A 12,052-nucleotide genomic window follows, 5' to 3' on the forward strand; every position below is an offset into this window, starting at 1 on the left:
TGGTCTTTTTCCTTTTATAAGTGCCCCTTCCCCTTCTCATAATTACCCTTTTCATCTGTGTTAAGTGCCCCGATTATTTTAACATGTGCCTCTTTTTCTTTTTATAATAGCCACTTCCCCCTTTCACCTCCGATAAATGCATCTTTTTAAATCTGATCGGTGCCTCTTTTTTTCAACGCTAATGCATAGTTCCCTTTATCTTTAGTGTCCTTTTTTTTTCATTTTCATAAGTGCATCTTTTCATATATGGTCAGTGCCCCTTTCAGATGCGATAAATGCCCGTTTTCCCCTCTGATAATTACTCTTTTAAGTGTTAACAATGATGTGCTCCTTTACCCTTTCTAATAAGGAACCTATCCATTTTTCATAAATGCCCCTTTTCACTTCCTATAAATGCCCCCATCAAAATATGATGGGTGCCTGTTTTCCGTCGACAAATGCCCATTTCCCATTCTCATAAAACGTCTTTTCATCCCTGGTGCGCGTGCCTCTTTTAATTTGTAGGTGTAAGAAGTGCCCCATTTTCACCTCTCATTATTAGCCTTTGTACTTTGACACGTGCTCCTTTTCTTTTCTATCAAGTGTCTTATTACCATTTCGATAAGTGTCCATTTTTCCTCTCATCATTAAACGTGCCCCTAATTTCAAGCGACTAAGAGCAGTTTCCCCTAATGCTCGCTCGCTACGTTCGCTCTTAGTTAAAGATTATAGAACTTATCAAAGGTCTTTTCAGTCTTCCGTTATGAGAATGTGCTTATAACCCCATCAGGATTGGGTTTTTCCTCTTTAAAGTTGTAATTTTTCGCACTGCGACCTGACAAATTTTTAAAATTTTCCTAACTCTCAAATGAATTTTCAGACCATCACACCCAACTGCAAAGTATGATACTTAAGCAATATCTTATATGATGTATGAAGAGAAACAAATATTGAAATCATCTCTGATAATGTAATCACAATATAGGGGTATATACCAATGTCTAAAAAATTGTATATTGTCGCTTTGAGATTTTTGTCCATAAAAGTTCCTTTTTTTTGTTGGTGACCCCCCCCCCCCCCACACACACACACACTTTGGAGGAAGTCGTTCCGCTGCCTCTGTTCTGTACAGTCTAGGTATTTTTAGTTACAGGGGGAGTTCCTCCTGATAGGTATGTGGAGAGGGGGCGGACGGTGCCGCGCGCGGTTGCCCTTCTCCCAGTGGCGGATCCAGGGGGGGGGGGGGGGGCAGGGGGCCAGGCCCCCCCCCCCGAAAAAAAAACGTGTAAAAACACGTTAATATTACTATGTTTTGGAGATGGCCACCCCCCCCCCCCCACTGAGCGAATTATCGAGCGGCCTGACTTTAAAAAATTAGTGCTCACTACCCCCCCCCCCCCCCCCCTCCCACTGAGCGAATTATCGGCCGGCTATTTCGCCGCTATTTTTTTTCTCTCATGAATTGGGCTTCCTTCCCTGTCGCCCGCCCCTGCCTTCTCCAACCTTGGCCGTGAAATGAATGTCGTCAACTTTTTAAAAGTGGGGGGGGGGGGGGCTAGCTAACAAAAGAGGCACTCTCTGAAAAGAGAGCTCCTACAAAGGGAAACCGCGAAGCGAAAATATATAATTTGTTTAGGCATTGGTGTACCACTACACTTTTTTGTGAAATTATATTATCAGGGATGATTTAAATGTTTAAATCTAACTTTACATGGTCCATGTTACTTTGCATTTGGATGTGATGGTCTAAATATTTATTTGCGAGCGAGCAAGCAAAATGTTAAGATTGACGAGGGTGCAGTACGAAAAATAACATCTTTTAGAAAGGAAAAATCAATCGATCCTGATGGGTTTTAAATCAAAATCTAATCATACCCAGATAACAATACGACGTTACGCCAACGTGGGGCCAACGTAAGCTGTTACGTTGGTCCAACGTCGCCAACATGATGTTGGGCCCACGGCTTTCTTGCCGGTGGCCAACGTTGGCCCGACAGTGACAAAATGACATTAAGCCAACATCGGGCCAACGTTATGCCGACCCCTATCCGACCATATGTGCCGATGTCCTCCCGACATTGAACCAACGTTATGCCAACCTCTTTTCCACCATATGCCGACGTCTTTCCGACATTGGACCAACGTCGTCCCAACCCTTTTTTAACCATGTGCCGACGTACGAACAACGTTACGCCAACCCCTATCCCACCATGTGCCGACGTTGTTCCGACATTGGATAAACGTTATGCCAACCCTTATCCCACCATGTGCCGACGTCTCCTCGACATTGGCCCAACGTTATACCAACCCCTTTTCAACCATGTGCCGACGTCTCCACGACGTAGGGCCAACGTTATTCCAACCCCTATCCCACCATGTGCCGACGTAGTTCCGACATTGGACCAACGTTATGCCAACCCCTATCCCACCATGTGCCGACGTCGCGGGCTGTTTCGTTGCGCCATCGTCGCCAATGTGATGTTGGGCCAACAGCTTTCTTGCCGGCGGGCCAACGTTGGCTCGACAGCGACGAAATGACATTAAGCCAACATCGGGCCAACGTCCCCCCGACGTATGACCAACGTCATGTCAACCCCTATCCCACCATATGCCGACATAGGACAAACGTAATGCCAACCCCTTTTCCACCATGTGCCGACGTCTCCCTGACGTAGGACCAACGTAATGCCTACCCCTTTTACACTATGTGCCGACGTCTCCCCGACGTTGTCCTAACATAATGCCAACCCTTTTCCCACCAAGTGCCGACCCCTCCTCCACCACGTGCCAATGCTAGACCAACGTTATGCCAACCTCTTCTCCACCATTTGCCGACGTAGAAGCAACGTTATGCCAACCGTATCCCACCATGTGCCGACGTTGTACCTCCCCTTTCCAGTTCATGCCAACATCCTTCTGACATTACCAACACCAACTCAAAAACATATTCACACCAACATCAGTCGTCCGTTTATAAGAACATCGTCAAGCATACTACATCGGACATGTACAATCATTCAAACACATGCATCACAACGTGACAAGGAAAAGCCAAGTAGTTCAAGATTGGATTAAATAAATAAACAGGGCAAAATCCACAAAATGAAGATAGTAACAATTTCATCAAAATTAGACTGAATTTGAGAAAAGTTCATTATAGAACTCGACTTAGATCCCTCTGGAAGATATGTATAATAACAATATTGAAGCAAGAGGGACATGTTATTTTAATTTCGTCATGTCTATTATATTGTACATTTCAATCACTATCAAAACTTTATAACAACTTATTTGTCCCATTTTAATGAAAAGTTCACCATCTTGCTTCTTAGAATTTGCTCTGAATACATCCCCCTCCTCCAAAACAAAACCAAGGAAAATAAACTGATTTTGTGATAAAACATACTTTATTTTATGTGTAATAAACAAACTGTTGTAAATGTGAATACAATTATTGTACATCTTTCTTTTGTATTTTCGTTTGAATTCGAAAAAGATGTAAACATAGTTTCAAGTTCAAGGTATCTCAATGTGTCACAATATAGGCCTACTATCAATGAATGCTAGGACCATAGGAGCTGTTATAAAATGAATTGTCGCTTACACGTAACACAACATAACATACTGAAATTCATTGTACGAATATAATAAACAATCCTCACAACTTCCCGAGTAAAACAAACAAACTTTCTGGCAGACGAACACGATTGCTTATGACAAGATTCCTCTACATATGTACAGCACAAAAATATAAAGAAATTAATAAAGTGTCCACCATTTGCATACCAAGAACTAGGCAATGAATGTAAACAATGTTCCATAAAAAACAAAAAATAAAATTCAGAGAAATTGCCAACATTTTTTATGCTTAGGCATTTCAGAGATGCTGATACACTATTGTTAACACATCTACAAACTGTTTTTTTTTAGGAGGGATAGTATACATTGCTTGAATGTGTGAAGTAAAGTAATCGCTAAATGTTTATATAAACAAGAGAGGAAATTTGAAAGTGAAGTAAGAAAGAGCAGAGCTTGTAAAGGGACAAACACAAGTTTCTTCACTCTGATATACCACTTTCAATATTTCTTTAAATTGAGAAGAAGGTAGTACGAAAAACATTCAGTCACTTAGATATATGAAACATTTTTTTCTTACCTTTGAAATTCTTTATAGCATGCATTTAGTTGACACGTTATACAGGCATTCAAATCAATTACGACCTCTTCGACTCATGGTATACAGTAGCTCTCTTTTTAAAATTGGGCCATTAGTGAAATTTCACCACAATAAATAACAAGTAAAGATGCATAGCACACTATTTAATAACAAAAGTTATTGTTTATGTTTGTGTAAAAAACATAATGCCTGCAGAGCTGGCTAGCAAGCACCGTAGCTTGCCTAAGCGGAGATCGTTCTTGATATAACATCACTAATCCTTTGGTCAATCATTCCGAGGAACTCTGAGAATTGTAAGGGGCGGGTCCACTATTAGACGAGCAACTTGGAGAGGTTTTCAAAAAATTGTAAAAAATATAAGGAGGCATTTATTTATGAAACAATTGTTATTATGTTGCTTTAAAGGGTTTTGATACAAGACATAAAAGTTTTAATTTCCTAAGGCAATGGACCTTTAAAGAATGGGTTAGTCGGAATCAAAATCTTGTCTAGCTTGTGGTGGTACAACTTCGACATCTGCAGCAACAAAAAAAGAAGAAAGAAACCAAACAAGATTTAAAAGCAGATCATGGAAACATCACCTTGAAATAGTACGGATATTAATCAAATACGGCATTCAAGGGAAGTAGTCCTGAGTGGCACATCCTCCATAGTTTTGATGAAATTTCATGGATAGAAGTACTTTGTCATGAAAATAACTTCGTTCAAACTTTAGAGCGAATGACCCAGACGTATGGAAATTAGAAAGGAATGAATTTCTTTTATTTTTGTCTTGTTTAATTAGAATAGCACCAAACACTCTTCTTAACAAAGGAAATATACATTTGAGGTAAAATGGCAGTAATATTCTTCAATAGAAAGAACCAATTTATAGTATCTGTTTGCTCAGTGTTGAGATGCTTGATTGATAACAGTTTAAAGCCCTCTTAAGTGTTGGATCCCAAAATTAGCCAAAGAATAGATGGCACAATCAACTTAAATGGTATGATGTAAAAGAGGATGTCATTAACACCCGGACACTTCTGCAAATAGAATATTGCCCTAACAAATGTGTTTGAAGTAGAATATGGATGAAAGAATACAAAATTTGCGTTTTCTGCATACAACACAAAACCCTTAGTAAGTTTGTATTCTTTCTAATTTTAGGACAAATGTTTGAAGAAGAGTGGCATTTTCTTTCACATCATTATAACATTGAAGTGAAATGTGAAGCTCCCATACTTTTTTTTTGTATTTATGTAAGCTCCCAATACTTGAGAGAGCTTCGAGGGGCTTCAAAGTAGAAACAAAAACACAAAGCTATATCGTTAGTTGCTTATACAAGAAACAAATCAATTGACTGTGTTTTGTTTTTTGTGGCACCCTGCATTCAGAATTGTTTCCAAAAAATACTGCTATAAGCAGTATTTCATGATTTGTTGTAGTTGAATAGTTTTTGTAAGTGATCACAGTGCAGTTTCTCAATATAATCAGGAAAAAGATACTAGCATCCGTTAGCAGCTATGTCCTACACAAACGTACATTATCCAGTACATTTGTACTTTGTGTGCAGGGCACAACTACAACGAATACTAAGAAGTGCTATCATGTCTACATGTATAACTAAATACAAAATGAATAAATGCCAAATGACATACCCATATTTCTGATGTTGAGGTCAATGGGGTCGTTGGGGTCGACAGTGTTCTGGAGGTTGATGGGGTCGATGTCGAAGGGGTCCTTGGTGCTGTTGATGCTGTTCTGGATGATCGAGGTAGGGGTAGCTGGATCTGAACGGGTAGAGGAATCTGGAATTTGTTGTGAAGTTGACGATATGAAATGCAGGATTTAATATTTAAATTTCAGAATTGTAGGGATTATGGGAGAAAAAAGTATTGGGATTTGGAAGAGCTATATAGAATTTAATGTATTAATAAAGAACGTCAGAATTTTAAAATAAATAATTAGAATATTTACCTTCAGTTCAAATTATAGCAATTTAATATACATGTGCATAAACAATAAAAACTAATTTTAAAATGAGAATAAAATGCAGCAATAATCAATTTGTGAATGAAAATTGTGAATGAAAATTATGGATCGATCAGTGTTACCTCCGCCCCAATAGTTTTTTCCTATTTACTATTTGATCAAATTGAGGTTGTTGGCCAATTGCGACTTTAATGATTGCAAATGCCAAAATGAGGGTAATTCCCACCAGCTACCTCTTTCACATCACACTCACAATCCACTAAATGTGTTGATACAAAGTTCTTGCATATTTTGGCAGACTTGGCACCCTTGTAAGATTTCAGGAGGCTAGAAACATGTACGAGCGGGATATCTTATTCACAGCCCAATATCTCGTAATTTATTCCTTTTCGAACTGAATCATCATCAGCATATATTGAGCTACTACAGAGTATAGTATAGACCTACTTCTAAATCTGAAAGTATCAGAGACTATAATATCATTTAGATATGCATAAAAAAATGATGCGTCTTCCCATTCAGCTCTATTTGATTCAATTGGTCTTTCCAACAATGCATCAGCACCTTCAACACTTGTAACACCAACAGATTCACAAATCATTTGATTCATGGTCGATATTGCATATTGGGATGAACATTATCACTGTCACGGACGCTGCAACATGATGCATCAATACATCACCTAGGTCTAACTCTAAGTCAGGAACATATTAACATTTATCACAGCAAACACTCAATGCATCTGAGGCCCCCATCATAGACATCATAGCCATCACTCACACTTCAATTGCACGCAGCGGGTGTGCATGCTAAGCGTACGCCGAGCGGTACACTAGCTCAGGCGCGGATCCAGGATTTCTTAGGGGGGGGGGGGGGGGCCCAAATTGAAATTATGCGAGCCAAATATTGGTACGTAATGATGACCAACAGTGACGTAATGCGGGGGGGGGGGTCGGTGCAGGGGGGGGGGGCGATTTCCCCCTCCCAAGCTTTGACGTTTCATTATATTATTAGAGAAAGAAGACGATTCGTTGTACCGTTCTCGAAAATAATTCTCGTCTGAATTTAGTTTTTCCCCATCCGCGCGAAGCGCAGAAATTTTTACGATTTATTAAATTATAGAAGAAAGAAGACGATTCGTTGTAAAGTGCTCTACTCTTAATCCTCGTCTGAATTCAGGTTCCCCCTCCCCCTCCCGCGCGAAGCGCGGAGCTTTTACGTTTCATTATATCATTAGAGAAAGAAAACGATTCGTTGACAGTTCTCGACTCTTAATCCTTGTCTAAATTCAGTGTTCCCCCCCTCCTGCGCGAAGCGCGGAAGCTTTGACGTTTTATTATATCATTAGGGAAAGAAACGATTCGTTGACAGTTCTCGACTCTAATTAATCCTTGTCTAAATTCAGTGGTTCTCCCCCCCCCCCCCTCTGCGCGAAGCGCGGAAGCTTTGACGTTTTATTAAACTATTAAAGAAAGAAGACGATTCGTTGTACCGTTCTCGACTCTTAATCCTCGTCTGAATTCAGTTTCCCCCCCCCCCCTCCTGCGCGAAGCGCGGAAGCTTTAATCTTAGTTTAATCATTAGAGAAGAAGAAGATTCGCTGCACCGTTCTCGAAAATAATCCTTGTCTAAAATCAGTCCCCCCCCCCCCCCCCCCTCCTCCCTCCCCCTCCTGCGCGAAGCGCGGAAAATTTTACGATTTATTAAATAATTAGATAAAGAAGACAATTCGTTGTACAGTTCTCGACTCTTAATCCTTGTCTTAATTCAGTCCCCCCCCCCCCCCCCTCCCCCTCCGGCGCGAAGCACGGAAGCTTTAACGTTTTATTAAACTATTAAAGAAAGAAGACGATTCGTTGTACCGTTCTCGACTCTTAATCTTCGTCTGAATTCAGTTCCCCCCCCCCTCCCCCTCCCGCGCGAAGCGCGGACGCTTTTACGTTTCATTAAATCATTAGAGAAAGAAACGATTCGTTGACAGTTCTCGACTCTTAATCCTTGTCTAAATTCAGTCTCCTCCCCTCCCCTCCTGCGCGAAGCGCGGAAGCTTTGACGTTTTATTAAACTATGAAAGAAAGAAGACGATTCGTTGTACCGTTCTCGACTCTTAATCCTCGTCTGAATTCAGTTCCCCCCCCCCCTTCTGCGCGAAGCGCGGAAGCTTTTAACCTTAGTTTAATCTTAGTTTAATCTTAGTTTAGAGAAGAAGATTCGCTGCACCGTTCTCGAAAATAATCCTTGTCTAAAATCAGTCCCCCCCCCCCCCCCCTCCCCTCCCCCTCCTGCGCGAAGCGCGGAAAATTTTACGATTTATTAAATTATTAGAGAAAGAAGACGATTCGTTGTAAAGTTCTCTACTCTTAATCCTCGTCTGAATTGATGTTCCCCCCTCCCGCTCGAAGCGCGGAAGCTTTTACGATTTATTCAATAATTAGATAAAGAAGACAATTCGTTGTACAGTTCTCGACTCTTAATCCTTGTCTAAATTCATTCCCCCCCCCCCCCCCATTCAGGCGCGAAGCGCGGAAGCTTTGACGTTTTATTATACTATTAGAGAAAGAAGACGATTTGTTGTAAAGTTCTCGACTCTTAATCCTTGTCTTAAATCAGTCACCCCTCTCCCTCTCCCGCGCGAAGCGCGGAAGCTTCTACGTTTCATTAAATCATTAGAGAAAGAAGACGATTCGTTGTGCAGTTCTCGACTCTTAATCCTCGTCTGAATTCATGTTCCCCCCCCCCTCCCGCGCGAAGCGCGGAAGCTTTTACGATTCATTAAATTATTAGATAAAGAAGACAATTTGTTGTACAGTTTACGACTCTTAATCCTTGTCTAAATTCAGTCCCCCCCCCCTCCCCCTCCCCCCCCCCCCCCTCCTGAGCGAAGTTCGGAAAATGTTACGATTTATTAAATTATTAGAGAAAGAAGACGATTCGTTGTAGAGTTCTCGACTCTGAATCCTCGTCTGAATTCAGTCCCCCTCCTAGTCCAGATTCAGTCCGTTCGTTCTTTTTATCCCCCACACACATCGCGGTCTCTCCACTGATCGCGCAATCCCCAAATTTCCGTCCACACGAACGTATTCAGGACCCAGATTTAGAGGAATGGCTAGGTCTACTTTCAACGTTGAGGGTGTGTTATTTTATTAGCTGATTGGGTGCGCTAAACGAAAACGGTACAGAGGCTGGACTATATCCCCTCCCCTCATGCGCGAGGCTTTGACGTTTTATTATTAGAAAAAGAAAACGATGCGTTGTACAGTTCTCTATAATCCTTGTCTGAATTTCAAAGATGTTCTTTGTCTGCTCCTTTTTCTTCCTACACTGTACGTCCTCTTCCGATTGGGGGGCGCCCCCCCCCCCCCCGGCTACGAGCCTGCGGTCAGATAAACACATCTTGATACCTTGTCCGACCCCGCAAGCTCAGGGGTTTAAGGCAATACATTACTATCAGATTAGAGAATAAGAAATTACCGTCAGATGATCATTTAAGGACCCGCCGTAGGGCCCTAGATGGAATCCAGGGGGCAAAGCCCCCGGAAGCTTAGGGGTTTAGGCATTTAATCACGGTCAGATGAGCATATTTTGATGCCTCGGGCCCTGACATGTAGGAATCTCAAGAATCATATTTTTTGCTTGGGTGTAAATTTAGGAATTTGCCATTTTCCAGCAAACACATACAAACGTATAATTTACTAAAAAGTGAGGAAAAATTTCGGAAATTATGTCATTTCAGCATTATTTGTTATCAACCGTTGTCGAATTAGAAATAAACCACGTTTGAATTTAATTTCCCCCAAGCCCCCCCCCCCCCTCTATCAGTACGCCAGTATCTCCTCTTTTCCTTTTTTCTTTATCTTTCCTTCCTTCTCTCTTTTTTTTTTGATTGGGGGGGGGGGGGGTTAACAGCCTGGGAGGCAAGGCCCTTTCGGCCCCCCGATCTCCTTCTTACCCCTTTTCTTTTCTTCTTCCTCTTCTTTCTTTCCGTTTTTCTCCTTTTTCCCTTTCCCTTCTTTTCCTTTCTTCTCTCTTTTTTTTTTTTTTTTTTTGCGGGGGGGGGGCCAAGGCCCGCTCGGCCCCCCCCCTGGATCCGCGCCTGCACTAGCTCGTACTCACTTTCACTTTCATTTGGACAGGGAATTATCAATGATTACTTTAACAATTTCTCATGCTATTTCCCTCGCTTTGTGACGGGGAGTTCTCACACTATACAATTTATCAGTTTCACGCGACATGCTCACAAAAAATAACGTTGAAAGAGAAAGAAAATCATTCATTTACCATGCAGTGTTGGTACTCCCCGGCAACTGATCCAGACAAATGGACAGGATATGGCTGACGTACGTTGCAATTGCATGAGCACATGGGCATGCGCACGCATGCAATTTTTTTTACCCGGATGTAGCGGTACTAGGTCGTATTTGATACGTTGGCCCAACGTCATATAGCCAACCAATATATACATGCACTATTTATCAGTAAAGATGGAGACGATATAGACCAACGTTAAGCCAAGGTTGGCCCAACGTCGTGTATATTAGCCAACATATATCCACTATTTCTCAGTAAAATTTGAAACGATGGACCAACATTGAGCCAACGTTAATAGCCAAACGTTGAATAGCCAATTAACAGCCACAATTTATCAGTTATAATTGAGACGATGGACCAACGTTCAGCCAACATTAGCCCAACATCGAATGGCCAACCAAAAGCCAACATTTAAAATTTAAAATTGAGACGATGGACCAACGTTCAGCCGACGTTAGCCCAACGTCGAATAGCCAACCCAAAGCCACCATTTAAAAAAAAAATTGAGACGATGGACCAACATGAAGCCAACATTGGCCCAACGCCGAATAGCCAACCAATAGCCAACATTTATAAGTTAAAATTGAGACGATGGTCCAACTTTCAGCCCACATTGGCCTAACGTCGAATAGCCAACCAAACGCCAACAGTTATCAGTAATATTTGAGACATTGGACCAACGTTCAGCCAACATTGGCCCAACGTCGAATAGCCAACCAATAGCCACCATTTATCAGTGAAAATGGCAACAATGTACCAACGTTGAGCCAACTTTAGCCCAACGTCGAATAGCCAACTAATAGCCACCATTTATCAGTAAAAATAGTGGCAATGGACCAACGTTCAGCCAACATTGGCCCAACGTCGAATAGCCAACTAATAGCCACCATTTATCAGTGAAAATGGCGACAATGAGCCAACGTTAGCCCAACGTCGAATAGCCAATCAAAAGCCAACATGAATCAGTAATAAATGAGACAATGGACCAACATTCAACCACTCAATCACTTAAGTACCCATCTTTCAACAAAATTATTTACCTAAATTTTGTGAGCAATAATGAAAAAATGCACCTTATAATATCACTTTTTCATAGATGCCTGTACAAAATCTGCTAAACAATTTCTTATTTCTCCGAATTTACAAAAATGAATTTAGCTCCTTTTGGAATCAAACTCTTCAGTGATAAAGTACGACCATATTGTTTGTTATCGAATAGCAGCCTGCCAATAACAAAGGATATACCAGTATTAAATAGTGTCGCGAGTTACGTCACCATTTTGCTAGATAAGAAAATTGCTTTCACCGGATAACAGGCCGTTAACAGGTAAGGCGCAGGACTATAAGGAGGAGGGATTTTTTTAAATTAGGGGTCAGACTCAATTTAGTGGCACTTTCAGGATTTTTATAACTACGAAGTGGGAGGGGGCACACTGTCTTATCTCGGCCAATTAAGCAAGCATTACAAAAAGAAAAGGGTCTAGGGTTTTCATATTTCTCGTTTCTGGTCACTATTTGGCCGGGATGACTCACTATTTAGACACACTTTCTGCGAATTTGTAGTAGATGTTCTTATGGTATTCAAACTTGGATGTTGGCGGTGGGGGAGGGCACCTG

The 12,052-nt window shown here is 41.3% G+C and overlaps 1 protein-coding gene across 2 annotated transcripts; it reads right to left on the reverse strand.

Moving 5' to 3' along the window:
- Positions 1-4,448: 4,448 nt before the first annotated feature.
- On the reverse strand, positions 4,449-10,665 carry LOC115922537. Of its 2 annotated transcripts, none has more exons than XM_030981523.1 (3): positions 10,406-10,665; positions 5,794-5,925; positions 4,449-4,672 (listed from the first exon to the last, which is right to left on the reverse strand). In XM_030981523.1, exons 1-3 carry the CDS (start codon positions 10,587-10,589, stop codon positions 4,623-4,625), a joined length of 366 nt encoding a protein of 121 aa, XP_030837383.1. In that variant the 5' UTR covers positions 10,590-10,665; the 3' UTR covers positions 4,449-4,622. The 2 variants fall into 2 exon arrangements, with proteins under 2 accessions (XP_030837383.1, XP_030837381.1); XM_030981521.1 differs by having other exon boundaries at positions 4,455-4,672; positions 5,794-5,943; positions 10,406-10,647.
- Between the last annotated feature and the right edge of the window lie 1,387 nt (positions 10,666-12,052).

This window comes from Strongylocentrotus purpuratus, unplaced genomic scaffold (genome assembly GCF_000002235.5).
Source record: "Strongylocentrotus purpuratus isolate Spur 01 unplaced genomic scaffold, Spur_5.0 spur5_scaffold_12, whole genome shotgun sequence".
Lineage (NCBI taxonomy): Eukaryota > Metazoa > Echinodermata > Echinoidea > Camarodonta > Strongylocentrotidae > Strongylocentrotus > Strongylocentrotus purpuratus.

Excerpts from the sequence above, each read along its gene's own strand:
- LOC115922537 (XM_030981521.1), bottom strand. The coding sequence starts at position 10,589 with ATGTATATATTGGTTGGCTATATGACGTTGGGCCAACGTATCAAATAC. Across the intron at positions 5,944-10,405 it reads GGGAGTACCAACACTGCATG|ATTCCTCTACCCGTTCAGAT; the intron begins GTAAATGAATGA and ends AACAAATTCCAG. Across the intron at positions 4,673-5,793 it reads CCTCAACATCAGAAATATGG|ATGTCGAAGTTGTACCACCA; the intron begins GTATGTCATTTG and ends TTGTTGCTGCAG.